Source organism: Sceloporus occidentalis, unplaced genomic scaffold (assembly GCF_023333645.1).
Source record: "Sceloporus occidentalis isolate IW3139 unplaced genomic scaffold, rSceOcc1.0.p SCAF_37, whole genome shotgun sequence".
Lineage (NCBI taxonomy): Eukaryota > Metazoa > Chordata > Lepidosauria > Squamata > Phrynosomatidae > Sceloporus > Sceloporus occidentalis.
Genome location: NW_028317017.1, coordinates 3,058,771 through 3,082,887, shown reverse-complemented (window position 1 = coordinate 3,082,887; position 24,117 = coordinate 3,058,771). Strand labels below are relative to the sequence as shown.

The following is a 24,117-nucleotide window of genomic DNA, read 5'->3' as shown; positions in this document are numbered from 1 at the left end:
GGCACACGACTTAGAAGCCCTTCTGGCGGGGCACACGACATGGAAGCCCTTAAGGCGGGGCACACGACTTGGAAGCCCTTCTGGCGGGGCACGCGATGTGGAAGCCCTTTCTGGTGGGGCATACAGCAGGATGTAAGGAACAATTCAGGACCAGGTAGAGAGACGGCAATCCAAAGTCATTGAGTGAAAGGCAGAGCAGGTATATAAAAGCAGGGCTCTACCAGGTAACAAGGCTCAGCTGCTCTTAGTGATTAGATCTGGGTGCTGCAGAGAGGGAAGAGTGGCCGCTAGTGGCTGCCACGGATATGACACAGAGAATTTTATACACATTCCTGGCTGACAGGGTGGAATCCTGACAGTACCCCTCCCCAAAGGGTAACCTCCGGGCACTCTCAGAGGTACCAGGGGTTACGTAGCTGCCCTGTACCAAGGGCACCACTGAGGGCAGATAGGTGTTACCAGAACTGCACTGGTTCAAGGCTGGAGTGGCAGACTTAACAGACCTCTGATCACGCAGATGTTGTTCATATTGTTTGAGACCTTTTCTGTGCACGATTGTCCCATCAGATGCTAGGATGTAACCAGGAGCCCCTAAGGAGTGTTTTGCGGTTTGGGGTCTACTGTTCTTACTCCTGTTAGTGATGGGAGTGGTGGTGCCAACCGCACAAACAGCCGTGGGGTTATCAATCACGTGTGTGTCTGTTATATCAGCATCATAAGACACACTGTCCATATCAGACCATTCAGTCGACTCGGATAGGGTCCGACACGGCTACAGATGGGTGTAGGATTCCCAGATGCTGTGGATTGGTTAACCCCCGGATTACCAGGAAGAGACAGGGTGTGCTCCAAACAATATAAAGTCCATCATTCTACAGTGAGAAAGATTATTCAAAGATACAAAACATTCAAGACGGTTGCCAATCATCTCAGGAGTGGATGTCCCAGCAAATTTAACTCAAGGTCCGACGGTGCAATCTCATACTCTACAGGCCTCAGCATATTTAATGTTAAAGGTCATGACAGTACAATTATAATAAAAAACAGAACAAGTATGGTTTGTTTGAAAGGGTTGCCAGGAGAAAGCCTCTTCTCTAAAAATAACATGGCAGCAAGCATGGCCATAATGCACAGTTATGATTTGGGCTTGTTTTACAGCCACAGGACCTGGAATCCTTGCAGTCATTGAATCAACCATGAACTCCTCTGTATACCAAAGTACTCTAGAGTCAAATGTGAGGTCATCTGTCCAACAGCCAAAGCTTGGGCAAAACTAGGTCATGCAAATTCGACAACAGAATGGCTAAAAAGAAAAGAATCAAGGTGTTGCAATGGCCCAGTCAAAGTCCAGACCTCAACCTGATAGAAATGATGTAGCAGAAATGCCCTCAAACCTCAATGAACTGAAGCAACGTTGTAAAGTTATAGAGAAATTGATTACTTCAAATAATTGCTGCTAAAGGTGGTTCTACAAGCTATTGGATCATAAGGTGTACTTTTTCACACATTGCTTCTCCATTATGGCTTTATTTTTGTTGAATAAGTCATGACATGGTATAATATGTTGCGTGTTGTTGTTTCATCTGTGGTTGTAAGTACCTAATTATCAGATCTGCTAAGGAACAGATGATTTTTATTATGTCCTGATATGTAAAACCATATAATTTAACACAACTGTATGCTCTGAGCAACTTGGCTTGGGTGGCACCCAAATCTAGTGATTACTTGTAGCGATTGCTGTATACAAGAGACAAAATTCCACTGCAAGTGATGTATGTGGGTGGCAATTTCAGGGTTGATATAGACCTGCAGTAGACATTTTGCAATATTAATATCCCCAATAACAACCATCATACCTCGTACATCTTCAACAACAACATTATCTTCTTTTTCAGCAATCTGAGAAATCATCCCAAATAGTAGTGAATCAATGTCTTCTGATATCTGCATATTTGATTTCTATATTCAAAAAAGTTAAAGAACACAGACAGAATCATAAGAAAGCAAATTATAGAGCAAATAAATTAATAGCTGTGACACTCATATTGAGATATTAAGAATACCGTACAGGATACAGAATCAAATATTAGCAGGCTTTTACATAATGAGAACTAGGATAAGTAGCTATATGCATATGTATTTGGTTTTGGTGTTATTAAGTTCTTCACCATCCCAGTATAAACTTGATTAAGGCTTACATTGTGTTGTTATAAAATAGTATCAGAAATATCAATTAATTAATTACATTATAGCAGAAAACATTTTATTGTTATGTCGTATCAATAGATACATTTAAGAAATACACCTGTCACACTTCAGAAAACAAGTTTTCACCATTTCACAAGTACAGCACCAATGTGGTAAATCATCCATTGAACAGATTTACAGAAGTTCTGTGGATCATCTCACATATCTTCTGTCTTAGAAAAGGTATACAAACATCTGTTTAGTACCACTGAGCATTGACTGTGTTGCCATTTATGGCAATCAAGCGGAGGTCTCTCTGTAAAATTATATACACATTAGTCAAAGACTTAAACGTTTCAACTTCTTATTTGCAGAATCATGTGAACTTTTTTTCTTGAGTTGATTTACAGTTTAAGCCTATATTTCTGTTCACGCAAGGAAAACTGTGCTGGAAAAAAATCTCAGTTACAATCTTTTTTTATATACAGTCAGTTTGGTTTCCTAAGAGGCCCTTCTGTTTAGATGTAGCAGAAATTTATTGTCTCATAAATTCTACGTTTTAAAGGATGTTACCTTGGTTATAAAATCCAAATAGATAAAGATGAACTTTCTCTTTTTGGTCTACAGTAAGCACATTTGTAGGAACTGTATGAAAAAGGCTGTTCTGCTTAGACCTTGACATAACTCCTTTACCAGTCAGTAGGTATCAAGCATCAAAACAGCACTTCTGTGGTGAAATGCAAGTTAGCCACCAGTTAGTACCAGAATGAGTTTATGCACAGTTTTACATGGTTTTCGCACATAAGGTTCCTTATGAGCAAGTTTATGAGCAGGGCACATTCAATAAGCTAAATGCCGATTTGCCAATGAATGGCACAATATAAAATATATAAGTTATAGGCTGTATTAATGAAATCAGAGCAGCCTCAATTTGGAAAGCTACTTGACTATTTGAGTACCATTTGAACATAATTAGAAGGAAAATAAAAAAGGAGCAACACATTTGAATATTGTTACATATTGTTAATAGAAATGTTCTGTTACATACAAATAGGCAATTGCATTATAAGTGGTTAGAGTATACATTACAAAATATCTTGCATTATTTATCGTGGATTAAAAGATCCCAGGTTTCTTGAAGGCAATGTCAACATTATTAAAATCACTTAAACTTTTTAGCTCATTACAATAGCTAACTTGACTTATATATATATATAAAAGATTTAATGTGGATCATGGGTGGAATTGACTGAATGTAACATATAATCTTGCGAGTACAGTGTATACTTAATATTAAACCAAAAGATAAATGACTAGCCATCCAGAATCTCTGTATGTTTCATAACACTTATTCCTTTGAAGAGAGCATGAATTATGCACTGAAAAGAGGAAAATGCCTTAAGGTTGTTCTTTTTAATGCACATGGACCAAACATAACAAATCAGTCATCACCGTTAATATCGGTGGAGACAAAATCTACTTTCTCACCTTTCTCTTCCAGTAGTTGTTACAAAAACGGTAAGCTGGCCATTTGGCACCATCTGAGCTGATCACTTCATGATAATGACATGTTTTATTTCTGTGAAATAAAACATAGTTTGTAACCATCAACATTCATTATGTATAATCAATCATTAGGTCTCATTATATTTAAAGTTTGGATACCCAGGAGACATATCAATATACCCATGAAAGTATTATCTAAGTTATTGTATTACTTTGTTATCTAATCTATATAATAGCCTTGTAATAATCTTCTTTCAAGAGAATGTTCAATCATAATGCCGTTGCTGCATTGGACAGTGTTTTACTCAGCATGACCAACAATTCCTATAATGGGATGGCTGTCTGCAGAGAGACAAGTTAGGGGGAAATGTTGTGTAGAAACCTGATCTGAAAATATATTTGTGTACATGAAATAATGTAGAGTAGGTTAGCACCATCCTAGGGACACTTCCTGTTGGCACATTTAGCATATCTTACAATAAACAAATAACTCAGCTAACTTTATTTTACAGCTCTGCAGCCTGGAAAGATTAGCACGGCCCTATGTTAAAAATAGGGAGTCTCTACTGGAGGTGAATTTATTTCTGCTACTGGATGCTGACAGTGAGAGAGAGCAGTGCTACTATTGCTGTTACTGAAGGAGAGAGTCAGAAATACAGGCATTAAATATTACTGTACTCCCAATCATCATTAATGGTATGTGTCTGGGCTGCCTACTACTTACATGTGATTGTCTGCTGGATGGGATGTTGTGGAGGTGAGTGTCTGCTGGACAGTATGTTATAGGGTGAGTCTGCTAGGTTGTGTGTCGTAGGGGAGGTGTCTGCTAGATAGTGTGTTGTTGTGGTAAGTAGCTGCTGGATAGTGTGTTGTAATGGATGTGTGTTCTGGTGGCAGGCCAGGACTGACCATCTGGCACACTGGATAAATACCTACTGGGCTGCTAGCTGACAAAGCCACATACTTACACAATCGGTCACCCCAGTGGCAAAACAAGTGCTGCAGTGTGCGGTGCACATTATGTCATCGCCCACACATACATCATCGCAAGTAAACATTAACATAGATCTTAGAAACTCTCTAATAGTAGTAAAAATACATTTTCCTGTGGATTTGTGCTGCCTACCATGCTACTACACAAGGCTATATTCACCCGAGCTAAATACCTTTAAACATTTTTAAAACAGTGTTTTCTGTCCCACATTTGGAACAAACTTGCATTATAGTTTCCCAACACAAAGTCAAACATAATATTGTATTTCCACATTAATACATTCATCTCAATGTGTTTAATAATTAGCAAACCTTGTATAAATTCCTGATGGTATTAGGGTTGCCATGAACTGAACAGCAACCTGGAACTCATTGGAAAGACTTGGGTCAACATGCTGATTATATCCTGATTAGAAGAACACATTAGGTAAAGGGTGTTTAATATTTATTCATTTCATAAGATCTGTTTTCATTTTTCCCAAATGTAAATTCTATAAACTTAAGAAATGATTCGATTAAAGATTAGATTCAGTCCCATTTATTGTCAAATGTATGAGTTTTTTTGTCTTTAAAGTACAGTATTTTCTTATATACGGTTATAGAATGGTTATATAGTTTTAGATCACTGTGTTAGTCCAGTCATGCAGATGTAAAATAAATTAGTATTGCAGTAGGAAATAATATATATCCGTAAATGTTGTGTATTTGATATAGTGCAGTAAATGTGAAACATTGGAGAAATTGGTAAGAAACTGATCTAAGGATGAATGTACTTTGACACTCCATTACCAGCCAAAATTAACATAATAACTGCAATACCTGCAGTCGGCCACTACTTCACCCAGAGTGAAAACTCAATTGAAAACCTTGAAGTAAGTACTAAAGGGGAACTTCAACAACAAATAAGACAGAAAAACATTTGAAATAAAGATGATGAAGCATTTCAGCAGCAAAGACACTGAATTAAACATAGTGTGATGTAAACCCCAGGGAGATCATTTGCTTTGCATTTGGCGCAGGTGCTATACAGGTCATGCATATGGGTCCTTGGGGTGGAGCAATTGGAGAGAAGGGTGGGCCAATGCATCATTCCCCCTTCCAGTGGAAATCCATTCAGGCTTTTACAAGGGTCTTGAGGTCTGCAGGATCTGGTCCAGGATTCCCATGGGGCGTGCATCAGGCACAGGTGCTGGTCATTAAAAACCCCTGGAGCCTGATGATCAGGGAGACTGTGGTAGGAAGAAGAAGTTACCCTGTGCAATCCCTGAGCCAAGTGAGGCAATACCTGCCTTGACCTTTGTGTGTTGTCTGTGGGAAGTTTTCCAGAGCCTATCTTAGCTGGGTCTGGCTGGGAGGTCTAGTTAGTGGATGTTTAGGGTGGTCAATCTGGGCCAGCATAATGTAGTTAGACAGGGCTCCAATTGGGAGCTAGGGTTGTTTCTTTTATGATTTTGTTTTATTTGAGCAGTTGACAATGAACCACTGTTTGCTACAAGTCAGTGTTTATGAGCCTTATTGCCCTAGAGCACTTTACTTAAGACCCTTTGGGTGTTGGTGTGGCAGAGCCTATCCTGGTGTGTGTATGTTTGGGTGTCTGTGTAGCAGAGCCTGTCCTCGTGTGTGTTTTGGGTGTCTGTGTGGCAGAGCCTGTCCTGGTGTGTGTTTGGGTGTCGGTGTGGTAGAGCCTGTCCTGGTGTGTGTATTTGGTCATCTGTTTCCTGGCACTTTACTTACTGTAGGCATATTGAACTTTATAATTTTTACTTATCCAGAGATAAAACACCCTCCTGAATTTTTAGTCACTTCAGAGGGCAAAACTTTCTAGGGCCAGAAATCAGAGAGAGGAAAAGTAAAGGTATTGTGTTATTTACTCTATTTCAATATCCATATTTTATTAAAAATGATTAGTCGCACTAAATTGTGGCTTCAGGTGCCCCCTATATGATGACTTTATTTTTAGTGTACTAATGTACCCTCAAGCTGTCAGGCACCACCGGGATTCAAACCTGCAACCCTGTGGATTCTGGGTTTATCACCTATCCACTACTCCACCAGGTGGATCTTGGACTGCAGTGTCCCAAACACCTGCCCCTCGTTTGGTCAATTAAGGCTTAATATAAACCAGGCATCAGCCTAGCCTCATTGCAAGAGCATTGTGTTCCTGGCCCTGTATACCGAGCTACTGCTTTGCTGCATTTGATCTGTCTCCTGTGTATGACTCTTGGCTATGTCAACGATCCAGTTTTGTGTACCAGACCCCGGCGTGTTCCAGGCGTACCTACCTGTCCAGCTGCTTCCAAGCCTTGTGCCCTGCCTGAGAGCTTCCTAGCCGCGTGCCCTGCCAGTGGGCTTCCTAGCCGTCTGCCCTGCCAGTGGGCTTCCTAGCCTTCTGCCCTGTCCGTGGGCTTCCAGTTTCCTGCCTGTTTTTCTCCTGCTCTCTCTGAACACCTAAAGATGGCACCTAATAGAAAATCTAAAGCTAAAGTAGCGCACAGCCCTGAACTGGACACATCAGCCGGCCTACATCCATGTTCTGAACCTGCCCCTGCATTGAGACTCCTACCTGATCCGGCACCGAGTGCCCTGACACAAGCACTGATGTCATCTTTATCCAGTACACATGGATGCCGAGGAGTTAAGATTACGTCTATTTTATTTATTTCCATAAAAGCCCACCAAAATCCTCAGCACCATGCCCATGATGCTCTTAATCCGGCCCTGATCTCACCTACATGAACTTGTTGGACATCCTAACAACCCTGTTGGGGCTGCAATAGCCTCCACCCTTCTGGAAAGGTTTTCCACAAAATTATGGAGAGTGTCAGTACAAATTTATTTCAGTGTTCTTACCGTTTTGTAGACCTGTATCCTTAAGCTTGCCATAATGCATTCAAATTAATAGTTTTATGGGTTTTTTTCCACTACGCTACAAGTTCCCAGGTTTCAACTTACCAACTTCAATATGCATTATGAAAGGAGAACCTCTGTGAGATTCTAAGGATCAAGCAGGCCTTGTATTGCACAATTAAATTGGTAAGATGACTTCAAATAAATCTTCTATCGTAGGTAATATGTAATAGTTTTCAATTTTTATCATCTTACTTCACTTTGGGGTTTAGTAATATCTTTAAGCTCTTCATATTTAAGGAATATTAGATTAGGGTGTAAAATTATCAATTTCAATAAATATTGCTTAAAGCCTAAATAAGACTCAACCACTTACCAAGGTAGGCTGAAACAGGTTTATGGAGGAACATAGGGAGCCATTCATACATTATAATATTCTGAGAAAACAAGGGAGAAAGATATTTTTATTGTATATTCCACTACAACCATCTGAAAAATGCACACATCACAAAAGTTGGTGTCACTAAAATAAATTTTAAAAAGTTAATTCATTAATGTCTAATACTTGGCAACAAAAGTGAGTACACCCCTAAGTGGAAATGTCGACATTGGGCCCAATTGTCTTTGTACTCCTCACCTGGTTGCAGCCACACACGCTTGACATCATCTGAACCAAATAAGTTTATCTTGGTCTCATCGGACCACAGGACATGGTTCCAGTAATCCATGTCCTTAGTCTGCTTGTCTTCAGCAAACTGTTTGCGGGCTTTCTTGTGCACCATCTTTAGAAGATAGACGACAGCCATGCAGACCAATTTGATGCAGTGTGCGGCGTATGGTCTGAGCACTGACAGGCTGACCCCCCACCCCTTCAACCTCTGCAGCAATGCTGGCAGCACTCATACGTCTATTTCCCAAAGACAACCTCTGGATATGACGCTGAGCAAGTGCACTCAACTTCTTTGGTCGACTATGGTGAGGCCTGTTGTGAGTGGAACCTGTCCTGTGAAACCACTGTATGGTCTTGCTCACCGTGCTGCAGCTCAGTTATAGGGTCTTGGCAATCAGTGGGATGTGCCGGGTAAGTTATGGCACCAGGAGTTTAACAGTCTGTACGAGCGACCCTATTGGTCGCCAGCAGGGGGCTCGTCTGCCATTGGTTGATGGCCCCCTGCTGACGACCAATAGAATTGCTCATACGTACATTTAAACTCCTGGCGCCAGAGCTGCGTTAACCCCGTATTAACCCCTTAACTGGGAAAACGAAGAAAAACCGAACACGAAGAATGTCCACGAATATTCGCCCGAAGACAGGAACAGGCAAATATTCGCGGAATACGAAGATCCCCCCCCCGAAGACGAGCACGAAGACGAACACGAAGAGCCCCCTGGTGCCCATGTCTAGTAATAACACCAGATTTAACACACCTGCTCCCCATTCACACCTGAGACCTTGTAACACTAACGAGTCACATGGCATCGGGGAGGGGAAATGTCTACTCACTTTTGTTGCCAAGGTTTAGACATTAATGGCTGTGTGTTGAGATATTTTGAGGGGACAGCAAATCTACACTGTTATATAGGCTATACACTCATTACTTTATATTGTAGCAGAGTGTCATTACATTGTAGCAGAGTGTCATTTCTTCAGTGTTGACAAGTGAAAAGATATAAAATATTTACAAAAATCTGAGGGGTGTACTCACTTTTGTGGGATACTGTAAATAATTTACTAAGCAAAGAAACATGTGGAGGTCAAGCTAATCTTCCCCACTGTACAACTACTCACTGAAACAGCAACATAGAAATAAACTATTTGGACAATCTAGTGTAACCCAGTTTCCCCAATGTAAACGCTCAAAGCTTAAGTCTTAAGGGACAGTCCATCCATTATATGTACTTTAAGGCATACGATATCTGCATGGTACATTTAAGTTGTCTCGTGGTTCCATTTTGCAAATGCTTGGGGAATTCTGCAGAATCCCTATATGCATTTGAGAACATGTGCCTTCATGCATGTGATACACCTCTAGTTAGCTCCAGCATTGGCTTAAATAGATTATCTTGTTTCACATACTTTTGGTTAAAACAGACTGGTAGTTGAAGCTGCAAATTTGAACAGATGTTTATTTTTATATATATATATATATATTAGGTTTCAGCCCAAAAAGAGCATTTAATAAAATATATATATATATAATTAAGAAACATTTCTACTTTTTAATATGTATTACCAAACTCATCCTAAACTTCCTTCACACAAAATTCAAAAAGTGTATATTATAAGGAAAATTCACAAACTAAAACTGTTTCATATACATTGTATTTGCAGTAACTGCACTGTTGTGTTATAACAATTATTTTTCCAGTCTAATAAACTTAGGTGTGTCTTATTAAATTACTTTTTCTTGTATGATGTAGGCTTTAAAGAATGCAGATAAACTTTTCCACATGCCTACCAAGTATTACTAGGAACTATCTTGCAATTCATTCCTAAAATATGCTCATCATCTTGTGTCACAGAATGTACTGTGCTTTATAATCCTGCTGCTGATCTTTTAACCCTTTCGTGACAATGATTGATTTTATACCCTTTCTGACAATGGCTGTTTTAAGATTTCAGCAGTGCTTTTATTTAGCTGTAAAGTTTCTTGTTTCTGGTTTACAGAACCCACACAAGTTATATATTTTTTTTTCAGGACAAGCAGGGCTTTCTTTAGATGCCATTATTTTGATTCTACTATTAGTCCTCAGTTTAGAAATACCCAATGGTTTTATGAGGCGCTTTTGTTGCTTTTCTGGTTGGTATATATATTAGGTTTCAGCCCAAAAAGAGCATTTAATAAAATATATATATATATAATTAAGAAACATTTCTACTTTTTAATATGTATTACCAAACTCATCCTAAACTTCCTTCACACAAAATTCAAAAAGTGTATATTATAAGGAAAATTCACAAACTAAAACTGTTTCATATACATTGTATTTGCAGTAACTGCACTGTTGTGTTATAACAATTATTTTTCCAGTCTAATAAACTTAGGTGTGTCTTATTAAATTACTTTTTCTTGTATGATGTAGGCTTTAAAGAATGCAGATAAACTTTTCCACATGCCTACCAAGTATTACTAGGAACTATCTTGCAATTCATTCCTAAAATATGCTCATCATCTTGTGTCACAGAATGTACTGTGCTTTATAATCCTGCTGCTGATCTTTTAACCCTTTCGTGACAATGATTGATTTTATACCCTTTCTGACAATGGCTGTTTTAAGATTTCAGCAGTGCTTTTATTTAGCTGTAAAGTTTCTTGTTTCTGGTTTACAGAACCCACACAAGTTATATATTTTTTTTTCAGGACAAGCAGGGCTTTCTTTAGATGCCATTATTTTGATTCTACTATTAGTCCTCAGTTTAGAAATACCCAATGGTTTTATGAGGCGCTTTTGTTGCTTTTCTGGTTGGTTATTGGGCAATAAGTACAAGTAGCATTTTGCTATTTCAAAACCATTTTTTCCCAAATCTGGTTATTCTGCCCGCATGTGCTCCTTGGGACATCTTTGAAGCTGACCAATGCAACTTACCCCATGAAATCATATATTTTTGAAAACTAAACATCCCAGCGAATACTAGTATTTCAACTCTTTCCATCCACTCTTTGTCAAATTGTGTGGTAGTAATTTTTTGCATCTTTTTTCACACACAATTTACTTCAGGTAGCAATTAACAGCTTCTGGTATACGTCACTGCCAAACAACACGTCAGTATGTGTTGAACAACATCTCCTGATTACAGTGATAACACCCATGCAAAGGTTTGTGAGGTTTTTTTTGGGAGGGGCTGTAACAGGCTACATTTGGGGAATGCACAATACAGTTTTTAAACTTGGAATTTTGACATGTTGAAAATTCTACCATATGTCCTATTTGGGACATCTTTGAAGCCAGCCAATTCAATTTACTCCATAAAACCATATATGTTTGAAAACGAGACACGCCAGGGTATTTCAGATACTGGTATTTTAACCCTATCCAGGCACTAATTCTACTACCAGCCGTAGTCAAAGTTCATGGTGGTATTATTTTGTGTTTTTCTCCAGCACACATTGTACTTTTGGTATGAATTTACCGCTCCTGGTATATGCCACTGTCAAACAACACCCCAATATGTGTTCAACAACATCTCCTCATTACAGTGCATGGGCTGTCTGGTTACTTGGAAGGTAAAAAGCCACCTTTGTAAGTTGTGCATTTTTTTGGAATTTGGACATCTGGTTAGTCTGTGCCCATGTCCTTTTTTTTTATTTTGTTAGAACTGGAAGGTTCCCCTGATTGTGACGGTGGTAGGGAATTGTTTGTACATGATACCATTTTTTTTTCTTTTTTCAATTTATTTTAATAATCACATTGTGATTAGAGATCCTCTAGGAAACTTGTTTATTTTTTTAAAGTACGCCACCCTCTTGCGAGAGGCAAAATCTCTCCGGAGTGGTCACAGTGCGACCTAGTGCGTCAGTGTTGCTTAATCCCCCCACTATTGAGGCATTTCAGCAACATTGTTTAAACTTAGGAGGTGATCACCTCTGAAGCTCATTTAAATCAGGCATCCGATGGAATACAATATATGGCGGACGTCTGGGGAGGAGCCACATGGGGGCCCTGCTGCCAATCTTGGTGTTGCTGAATGCCTCGACCACTCTGAGCAACTTGGCCTGGGAGGAACAGGAATTTTAATCCCCCTGGCAAAGGGCAGGACAAGGTACACCTGGCATGGCTTCAGTGTCAGGAGTTAAAGGTCCATATGAACAACTCTATTGGTCACCGGAGCTGCCCTTCATTGGTTGATGCCAGAGGAACCCCCTGCCCGGGACCAATAGAGTCGTTCTTAAGGACCTTTAAAATCCTGGTGCCAAAGCTGCTGCTAACTGTTACAGAGTTAACCCCATATTAAAGCCTGCTAGAAAACCAGCAGAAAACAAAGAGAAAAATGAACACGAAGAATGTACACAAATATTAATGTTACCAGAAAAAATGCTGATACTTGGACCCAGTCTCATTAGAAGGCTTCTTCACTTTTCATAATCTCATAGATGTCATCTTTGTTATAATATACATTTATGATTTTGTTTTCACTATGGGATACAGATATTAACCTAAATTTAGAATAGTATGGTAGTCTAAGAATTTATAGTAGTATATAACTAAAAAATGTTACTCTCTAACTATTTGTGCTATATAATTTTGGTCTCTATGGATATATATTTCCCTGTCCATGTGTGTCTAGATCGTAAATGCTACATACATTTACTCAGCCAAGCAATTAACTGTCTTTACAAGGGTACTAGTACAATTATAGTTACTATCTTATTACCTGATATATAGCGATTACCCATTTCCTAGCATGATGAAATATGTCTTCATCTGACCATACGGGGTGCTTCTCAGCAAACTGTTCTGCCATGTGATTGTGATATCTGAACCAGACAATGCTCTCTGCTTGTAGAAACGGATTCTCATTTCCTCTAATATTACCAAATGCTAGAAAAATAAAATTTGTTGACAAAGTTGACAATGATTAAATGTAATATGTATAAATACGATAGATGTAGATATACCCACCTGGCTAGGGCACAGACAGGGCCGGGCCAAGACAAAATGCCGCCTGGGGCGAAGTTTAAAATGCCGCCCCCCCCCATTATCTACCCTTTCCTCTCCCTGCCGCCCCCCATTATCTACCCTTCCTCTCCCTGCCGCCCCCCCATTATCTACCCTTCCTCCCCCCCACCGTACTTACCTTTAAGCAGTCCTGCGGTGAGTCTTCCTGCTCGCGCTCTGTGCCAGCTTGTAATGCTGAGCGCCGGAAATGACGTCATCTTCCGGCGCTCAACATTACAAGCCGGCACCGAGACCGAGCTAGAGGGCTCGCAGAGGAGAGAGAGAGGGGCGCCGAGCGGGTACTGACAAGTTGGTAAGATAAAACCACTCGGCGCCCTCTCTCTCTCTTCTAAGGCTTTAAAAAAAAAAAAAGGGCTTGGGGCAAAGTGCCGCCCCTTCAAAAGTGCCACCTGGAGCGGTTGCCCCACTCGGCTCCATTGTCAGGCCGACCCTGGGCACAGAGTTTCACAAACAACTTTTTATATGTAACATTGTGACCTGCCCTTTATGCAACCATACTTCATGGTTTTCAATCACTATTCAGTTTTCCTGGGTAGTTATCCCACTCTGTCCTGTATTTGCAGGCATTGAGGAGCTCAGGCTGGTTTTGGAAATCATCTGATCTCCACTGACTGATCCAGGGAGCTTAAAAATCAATGGAGGTCTGTGCTGTTGCAACAGAGACTTCCTTTGTAGCTCCCACGTTGCTATTCGCGCAGAGCATTTGGAAGGCTACACCTCCCACCCAACCCACTTTTGGGGCTTGTACCTCATCTTCAAACACAGGTGTCCGAATTCGGACAACTGAAATTCTGATGGGCATGTGCAACTGAGAAAGAAATTTAGAACAAGAATGTATTTTATGCACACAGCAATCATATCAGGAAATAATGACAACCATATTTTCCTTAACTGGTCTAAAATTAGGTAAATACAACCTCAGATGAACAACAACACATATTACATATTACAGTCATGATTTATAAAAAAAAATAAAGAAGCCAAGTGTAAAAAACTAAGAACACCCTTACCGCTTCTATAGGAATTAAGATGCTAAGTGGCAGACAGGTGATGCTAATCAAATGCCCTTGATTAAATGATCATCAGCAAGTGTGACCACCTCCATAAGAGCCGAAATTTTAGCAATTAACTTGTTTAGAGCATTAAATTGTGTTGCTACACAATCCCAAAAAGGAAAGACATCAACAATGATCTTAGAGAAGCAATTGTTGCCGCCCATAAACCTGGGAAGGGTTATAAGGCCATTCCCAGGAGTGGAGGTTTCAGCAAATTCACCCCAAGGTCAGACGGTGCAATGCTCAGAGAAATTGCAAAAAACTCAAGTTACATCTCAGACTCCACAGGCCTCAGTTAGCATGTTAAAGCTCATGACAACATTAGAAAAATACTAAACAAGTATGGATTGTTTGGAAGAGTTGCCAGGAAAATGACTTCTTTCTAAAAAAGAAGATGGCAGCACAGCTTAGGTTTGCAAAGTTGCCACTGAACAAACCACAACACTCCTGAAACAATGTCATTTGAAAAGACAAAATAAAGAAGCAAAGGCTCAGCACTCAAATGATAAGGTGAGTTTATTTCACACAGGCAACGTTTCGACGCACAGGTCTTTCTCAAGCCTTAGGAGAGGCTTGAGAAAGACCTGTGCGTCGAAACGTTGCCTGTGTGAAATAAACTCACCTTATCGTTTGAGTGCTGACCCTTTGCTTCTTTATTTTGGATTTATTGAGGGACTTGGTGGTACCCTGGCTCGTGCACCATTTTACTGCTGAGTGCTGCATTCAAACCTTTCTTTTTGTGTATTTGAAAAGACAAGACCAAAGTGGAGATGTTTGGCCATAACACACAAACCCACGTTTACTGAAAACCAAACACAGAATATCAGCACAAACACCTAATAACAACTGTCAAGCATGGTGGTGGAGGGGTGATGTTGATGTTTTGCAGCCACAGGACCTGAGGACCTTGCACCTATTGAGTCAACCACAAACTCCTCTAGAATACTGTGATATACAGAGTCAAATGTGAGGTCATCTGTCCAACAGCTAAAGTTTGTCCGAAATTGGGTTATGCAACAGGACCATGATCCCAAGCACACCAGCAAATCTACAACAGAATGGCTGAAAAAGAATCAAGGTGCTGCAATGGCCAATCAATGTCCAAGCCTCAACCCGATTGAAATGTTGTGGCGGGTCCTTAAGAGATCTGTGCATTAATAAATGCCCGCAAACCTCAATGAACTGAAGCAAGGTTGCAAAACAGTGTGTGTCACAATTCCTCCACAACAATGTGAGAGATTGATAAAGTCATACAGAAAATGATTACTTCAAGTTATTGCTCCTAAAGGCGGTTCTACAAGCTATTGAATCATAAGTGCACTTTATTGTTTACACATTGCTTCTCCATTTTGGCTTTATTTTTGCTGAATAAAGCATGACACAGTGTAATATGTCACGAGTTGTTGTTAATTTGAGGTTGTATTTACCTAATTTTTAGCCCTACTAAGGAACAGATGGTTATTATTATGTCCTGATATTTAAAACCATAGAATTCAAGGAGGGTGTACCCTCTTTTTCACATGACATATATGAGTATGTGTGTGTATATCATATCATACTAGATATCTTAACTTGATGTTTAGATATAAAATAACTGATATCCTACTCAGCAACAGAGATAAATGAAAACGTAATAAATATTGTACTGTAAGTTATTTCCGTTAAAGAGCTCACCATAAATGCCCAATGTTCCTCTTTCACCTGTTGAAGGGTCTGGTGTTCTCCACATACGAATACTGCCATCTGACTCTTTTGGAAACAAGGGATTTGAACCAGATGCCAGTTTTCCTCCAGAAAAACTTCTCAGGGCATCACTCCATGAATGAAAGGTGCCATAAATAGAGCTCCCATCAATCCATGAAGTGGCAGTGTTTATCTAGAAAAAAGTTATTCTTACATGGTTGTCATAATGTTAAGATATCATGCCACAGAATTAATGGCACAACCAAACAGAACTAAATGCTTATACTTACAACTTGTCAGATGCTTTACATTGTGGCTCAACCCAAAACATTATACTTGTATTTAACCCATTTACTGCTGCCCATGTGTTACCTAGACGTTTTGAGGTTAGTATAGCTTTTTGCATGATAAAGTGAGGTTGATATTCTTGAACGCTTGTCTTTAGAATAGAATGGTATTTTTGTATATTGCGTTCATCGTTCCTCTCATGACCTTTGTCCCTCTTCTACCGTTGTTACTTCTTCCCACTCCCGCATCCGGGATTTCACCTATACTATACCGCATCTCAGATTTTCTCCATCATAAGGAAATTTCAAAAGCTCTCTGAAAACCCACCTCTTTTGAGAAACTTACAACCTTTCCTCATAAGAATCTCAGCCATCTGAACAACCAACAGCCTCAACATCCCGACTCAACCGCTTCATCGTCATCTAAGCAGTCCTACTGTTTCACTTTCCCCTCAAGCAACTGGATTTTAAGCTTGCAAGAGCAGGGCCCTCTTCTTCTTTTGTACTAGTTTTATTGTTTGTTATTTGAAATGTATTCTACCAATTCAGATTTTAAAGCGCTATTGAATATGCTGGTGCTATATAAATGTCATGTAATGTAACTCCTTTTTCTTTTGTGAATCACCATTCTTTACTAATCTAGACCACCTTACATTAGCACAAGCACTTGAGGTTACATGGAATCTCTTCCTTACTTTTATATCTACATTTTGGTATGTCCTACTAAGACTACCATGTTGGCCCAGGCTTTAATAATTAGGGGTGTTACTTTACTGCTTAGCGTTTCCAGAATGTTTGGGGAAGGCATTTGAAGGTGCTATCAAATGCGATGGAGAACTTCAAAAAGGGTCTGGATATTTTTTTTAGAGAAACATAACATACAGGGCAATACATTATACATTGCATTTTGGAGTCACAAAGGAATTGTTTCCCCTAAGTTGCAAAATAAAAAAAACACAAGGGGTTGCCTTCTAGGATAGGTAGAAGGGTTGAACTTGATGAACTTTCTAGTCTTTTTAACCTAAATGAAATTACTGTTACTATATTGTTACATCTGCTTTCATTATCAATTATTTGGAATTTGATTACCTATTTGGGCATCAATGCACTTTAGATGTGCATAAAACTGACAATTACTGTGGGTTTTAAGTAAGTTGATAATGTAATGTATAATGAAACTATTGCTCAACCATTGAAGCCACTAATATACACCCTACCTGACGCCTTGGATTATTTGGACTGTTCCCACTGTGTTTACACCATTGGCTGCGTTGAAACGGAAGCACTACTTTACCGGTTCTATCTGGATCAAAAATCTCATCGCCTACAGGTACTTCAATATTTAAATACTCTGAAGGACATCCAGCGTTTTCAGTGCCAATGATATCAGAGAATATATGGTAGCCTATAAAAGGGAATAATTAAAGATTGGTTTAATGTCTTTAATATTTATGTTTTTACAGTTCACAGAATATAACACAACGTCAATGTGCCGTATCCCCCAGGATATATCCAGATCATTGGTTATAGCATGCCTCACATAAAACAATATGGTTGTAAGGCATATACCTCAAAGCAACAACCCAGCCACCTTCTCTTACATCTGCCTTCAGTCACCACCTTCACTATAGAGCAGAGTTCTCAAAGCACTATATAAACTCCCAGTTCCCTGCATATGGTGCTCAGTCATTCTGAAGAAAACAATGTGCTGCATTGTGCACCTAGCTCTGGGCTCCACTTTGTCTGTTGCCTGCCATATTGACCCTGGACTTTCTTTGGATCAACCATTTGTTTGCTGCCTGCCATAATGACCCTGAATTAACCCTTGGTTTGATGTCAGATCATAGTCTGTCTGCATCTGTAATCCTTTTTGTGCCACACCACTAGATGTGCCTAATAATGGCAGGCAGTTGTTCCCAGGAACGGTCCAACATTGATGATACAAGGCGGGTACCTGGCTGTTCCTACAAAATGGCAAAGCCTCAAAAATGGGAGTTAAAATTATGGAGTAGTTTGAAAACAAGTAATTAATGTTTTGTTTTGCCGATTCTGACTATGTTTTTAATTATAAACTGAAATAGGTATCGGATCAAAATAGAAGCCCAGTGGTCTACTTCTTATTAGTTATGGTCTTTTGCAAATGCATAATGACTCTTTATTAGGAATTGATAATAATCGAAATCTATTGTTTTGAAAGAAGAGTCATTAGTTGAAAGTGATTGTTTCTGTTGGGTCAATATAGACAGGGGTCTAGACTGGGATCCACTGTATTAATTAAGACGGAAACTTCATAAAAACACCTGGGAACTGAACTACATGAATATCTTTAACTTCAGGGGAGATAGCTTAACCTCTAGAGTACCAGCTACATGGAAGATATGGAGCTGGCAATGTGGGCCCAGAAGGCCAGCTATTTATCTCCTATATTGGACCACTCTAAGCCATTAAGTGAATGATTCCCCAAATCAAAGTATAGATAAGGCACTGTCTAGGGAAAAAGAAAGCTGCTGATACGTCTGTGACCTATCTGGACTATGGTCTGCAGCACCCTATATTGAAATTAAGAACTTTTTTTCTATGTTGGCACTACGTTTGGGCATCCCGGTATGTCCTTCCCTGTGTGGTACCTGGATAGCTTGGTAAGCTTGGGGTGGTTTTTGTTATGTTAAATGGTTAATGTTAATTATTTATGTTAATTAATGTTATTTATTGGTTTCGGTGTGTTGGTCATTGTCCTGTTAATGCACCCATTTTGGTTTAGTCTGGTGGCAATGGCTAGTGTTAAAATAAAAACGTCTCTGGTCTTTTCTAACCCAACCTTGGTTGTATTTATTGGGGGGTTATGTGCTTCTTGGGAGGCCTAGCAGGCGAGTCGAGGCTGCTACAATCAATACAAATATCCTGGATCAACACTTTTGGTTGGGTTTCTTTCTAGCCTCAAGCATGCAGTTAACAAACTTTTAGATATGTTTTCACAATTCACATGTCATTATTATGTGCCACTGTGCACGCCCTAGCAACAATGCAAACGAAAATCTAAGCCATATTGTGCAATAGCCCATTACATTCCAATGATCAAACGCTTACTAATTTAGGTGTTAATACAATAACTGGTTTGACATGTAATTAATATGGCTAAAATATGTACTGGATCTATGACTGTGAAATAGAGAAAATACAAATCCAAAAAAGCAATTCTTACCAAAAAATACTCCCACCACAGTACGGTTCCGGTTAGATGATATTCCTGAGTCACCCTTCATAGCCAAATTACTTATTTTTCGGGGATTAGGGAGCTGTGGTTCTGACATAGCCTGATAAACTCCATCAGAGTATTCAGCTGGTAGGAGACGCAGGAGTCTTGATCCTTATTATGTTGTTTTATGGCAAATCAAAAACATATCGTTACTTAGGATAGAAAAAAAACATACCCAATCGCAGTAACACCTGAAACAAAAATTATAAATTATAACTATGACTACCCTTTTTGCCAAAGCTATCCTGTTAATTTTAAAACCTTACAGACTCTATAATAGTAAAGTAGATAATGGTGTACTTGTTCTTTCTAGAATCCCAGGGAGATACACCCTGTATAGTTGAGGAAGTGATACAGCAAATTCAGGATATTGAACTGTTTAGACATTTACATCATACCTGCGGAACCTCTGCTGGGATGAGCAACATTATTATACCAGCCATCATAGCGCTGAATTTCCCATTTAATGTTGCTTTGTGCATCTGTCGAGAAAATGTTTGTTATGTCAATAAAAGGAATATCTGTGACAACAAGGCTGCGATACCACAACAAGGCTGCGGTATGGCAACTTCACTGATTGCCAAGAACAAAAAACCTGCTAAGGTCAGTAGCTGACTGAAGGAAAGTTGAAGCAAAATTTTCTTTAGTGAATAACCAGACTGATAAATCTGTTTTCTGGAATGTTGCAACCTTGGTTGTCGAAATTGTGGCCTCCTCCAACTGTGACGCATTGTTCCATTGACAAAGCTCACCTAGCCTAGGGCTTTAGAAGCACTTGTTATAAACAAGCTAAACCGTGGTCACACATGTTACTGTATTTTACATTCAATAGCTCAATATAGTCCTACTGCAAAGCACCAATAACTGACTGTCACATGAAATCAACACTTTAAATCCAAAATGTAACAAAAAGTCCTCTGGCTATCCTACTTAATGTTACACAAAATAAAATCAGTACTCTCCACATACACAATATATTTTTATTTTATTTGGCACAGACTTACATATGATATCCCATAGTTCAGTAAGGAAAAGGCAAGTACAGAACATCTGAAATGTCTTCATTGTCAAGCAGGGATCACTAGAAATCAATGGAAGAAAATTAAAGCATTCAAGAACTATATGTATATACACAAATAAATAATAATCATAATATTTTATTTCCCGCAGTACAATGACTAAGATTTTGGGCAGAAGTCCAAAGATCAAGCACAACTTGTAAGAGGGAAGATGAACTTTTAGAAATACCAGTGAGTAGCTTTGGGTAACCTAGCAATATACCAAGGGTAGATAGTGAGGCTGTACATTTGGCACCAAAAACTTGGGTTATGTCCCTTTCACTTCTGTGATGTGGAAACAGAACATCATATAACCCATGATATTATATTTTACTATACTTTACTTACTGTTATGTATTACCGGTATATATGTATTGGGGTTATCTCTGAAAACTGTAAAAAATGTTGTCATTATTACTGTGCTGGGCACTCAAGTAACAAATCACTCATGCGCCAGATGTGACCGAGTTAAGAAGAGCACTGAAACCAAGTTTCCTTGGCTGCATTACTAAGGACCTCAGTTACATGTAAATGAGAGAACTCAATGAAGCATTCTTTTAACTGCGTACGCACCGTAATCATATCCTTATGCTTTCAAAGTAAAGTCAACAAACCACTTATCTATTGTAGATAAATAAAGCAGCACATTATCACTAATTTTTTTAAATAGAAAATTATTTAACTACATTTAGACTTAGGGTATCCACACATGCCTCTTTCTCAGTGGTATAAATGGGTGGTTTAAAGCCCCTGGCAAGAGGTTTAATTAAGAAAAAAAGAAGAAAAGGCACACCATAATCCATATTGTACTATGATACTTAAGGAATTAAATATTAACATCAAAATGCAGTATTAGATTTAAGGGGAGGGATAGCAATGGGGGGCAATTGCTGTCTGGGCTGCTCTGATTTAAGGATTTGGGGCCACTGCCTGTAATTTTCGGTTAATTGCCATTCCACTTATATCCTGAAGCGTATATGGAGCTACACAAATTAAAGGCAACATTTAGTTCCTGTGGCCATTGGGTTTGAGATTTGTATGCAGTCCTTTTTGGTGAATGTGGGGAGGAGAGACCTTAGCACCATATGGACCAAATGCTTTGAGCACAATATTACTGGACCATAAATAATCAATGTTTAATAGAATAAGACACTTAGATATGAGTCTGGTGAGAATTAGAGGGTACTCACCTTCCTGGAATGCTGTTTAATTCTCTTTGTCCTGTTCCTTGTACATTTCTCAGACTATAGTAGCTTTGTGCATTGTGTGAAAAGAACAGACTTTAAATCAGACTGCATGTTTAGGAATTAGTAGGCAGGGCTGGTAAGAAACTCACTTCAATATCCAGTTCTAGACAAGTAGCTGCAAGGTTACAGCCCTTGGCAACTGACACACACCTTCCCACAATGATGGGACATGATGATTTTAGTGAGAGCACTGTCAGAATGGGAGGTTATAGCTCAGAATGCAGTTTGAGAGCTCCATAAAATAGGGTAAGCCATTCCTGTCTGCTAACCATTCTTCAGATATGTTTATATCTGCTCTTTGTGTGCTTTTAGCTTAATACTATATAGATTATGTTTTGTGTTGATTGTACAAACATTTGTTTATTCCTTAGGTGACATTCATGTTTCCCTGTATTAGATTGAGTGCAACACAGTTATATCATAAATCGGCGGCTTAGCAATGTCTGCTATTGATGTTTTTGCTTTTAATTATTTTAAAGGGGAAAAGGTTCTCTGAGAACCACAATTATTTATTCAGCTTTTTACTATCGTTTTCTTTTGCCATCTTGCTCAACCTTGTGAACTTTTGTTTATATTGCTTTGTCTCTTGAGTAGGTCATACCCTGTAAAAATGTAAAGCATCAAATGGTTGCGTATAAATATACAATAATACTATCCTTCTGTTTAATTTGTAATAAATAAAACACAAATGGAAATAAACACTAAATATATATATAGTGTTTATTTCCATTAGTGTTTTATATTTACATGAAGGATTTAGCGGACCCTGTATGATCAAAAGTCCAATGCCTGAGCTGGCTTTTCAAAATTATAAAAATCTGTTTTAGAAACATTTCTTTTAGAGGAATTTGCTGGCAGGTTTTTCTGATGTAAAGACTCAGACTTTAATCAGTCCTTGGTCTTGTCTTTGATTCAGGATAACTTTATCCCCATCCAATGTATTTTTAAAATTCCCTCGCTGAATTAGCCTTTACTACTTCAGATGGGAGGCTGATCCATTTATCTACCACTCTCTTCCACAACATTGGCATATACATAAAGATGAAAACTGCTATCTCATCCAAGCCACTTATACATTTTTTAATGGATCTGTCACTTTTTCTTAAATCATGAATTTTATAGTTCCATGCATTAAATAAAGTAATATAAACACGTTTAGATATGTATATTAAGCAAAATACTCTCCCCACAAAAAAATCCAAACACTGTGCATACAGAAAGTTTTCTTAACCACCCAATCCCAAGAAAAGCATGTTTTCCCCCCATTAATTTAGCTTTGCCCCTTTTTAAGTGGCTCCTGCCACAGGCTGCTACTAATTTCAGTATGTATGAGCTGAACTTTTAAATTAAATATGTCCAGAACAATTGTACAGATTGACAATGCATGCACCATGAGGATGTCACCGATCATTGATAGAACTATTAGCATGTAACATCATTCATTCTAGTGAGTATACCAGTCAGTCAATATACTAGTCGCTGAGCCACCAGCAAGCAGGGAGATACAATTAGAAGAGGGGTTAACACAGATTTTAGTCTTTGAACATGTAAAAAAAAGATTATGACATAGTATTTTTTAGTATATTTTTAGACAGCCCTTTTCCCACATCAGATCCTGGATTAGCCAATATTGCTCTTGATTTTCTCTGCTTTAATTGATTGTAAATCAATATTAAATGTAAATATAACTATATATTAAAAGTATCCCATGATAGGTGCTTATAAATAAATAAAAAATAATACTTAAAAGAATACTAATGAAAAAGAATACTACTAAAATATTGTGTGTACATTATCCTTATGTGTACCACGGTTACGCATTTCTCACCAGCCCAGTACCAATTTTATGTTATTATTAAAAAGTATTTTATTGACTAAACGGTACTGAGACAAATGAACAAAATGCTGCTTTTATAAATGACTTTTTTATTTTTGCATATTTTATACCTATTATTGATTTAAAAAAATACCCATTGAATATATGTATTGTAAGAAGTGTTGCATAACTAGTTGGAGCCATATAAGTAAAAAAAAATAATAATAATAGAATAGAAAATATTTCAGGTGAGACATTTTTGCTTCAGACAGCACAATTCTGAAACTGAACTAAGGAAGAACTAAACCAAAGGATTTGGTAATATATAATAATCTGCAAGAAATACATAACATTAACAACACAGAAATCATTTTTTTTTAAATTGTATATTAAAGTTTAGGGCATGTTTAAAATGCTCTTTTTTATACAATGCTTACGCTATGATACAGTTGTGTGGCTGGTCTGCCTCCTTCTAGATTGTAAATTCATTTGAGCAGGGCCTT

The 24,117-nt window shown here is 38.6% G+C and overlaps 1 protein-coding gene across 1 annotated transcript in view; it reads right to left on the bottom strand.

Annotated features, from left to right (window-relative positions):
- LOC149297744 (dual oxidase 1-like) overlaps positions 1-24,117 on the bottom strand; it is a 75,303-nt gene that overhangs the window by 45,986 nt on the left and 5,200 nt on the right. Inside the window, exons 2-11 of the mRNA XM_089488201.1 lie at positions 20,498-20,574; positions 19,892-19,975; positions 19,440-19,604; positions 17,455-17,642; positions 15,942-16,143; positions 12,908-13,074; positions 7,910-7,970; positions 4,999-5,092; positions 3,676-3,766; positions 1,857-1,959 (exon numbers count right to left, since the gene is read on the bottom strand). Coding sequence (XP_089344327.1) covers positions 1,857-1,959; positions 3,676-3,766; positions 4,999-5,092; positions 7,910-7,970; positions 12,908-13,074; positions 15,942-16,143; positions 17,455-17,642; positions 19,440-19,604; positions 19,892-19,975; positions 20,498-20,574 — 1,232 coding nt within the window. The remainder of the gene's footprint in view (positions 1-1,856; positions 1,960-3,675; positions 3,767-4,998; positions 5,093-7,909; positions 7,971-12,907; positions 13,075-15,941; positions 16,144-17,454; positions 17,643-19,439; positions 19,605-19,891; positions 19,976-20,497; positions 20,575-24,117) is intronic.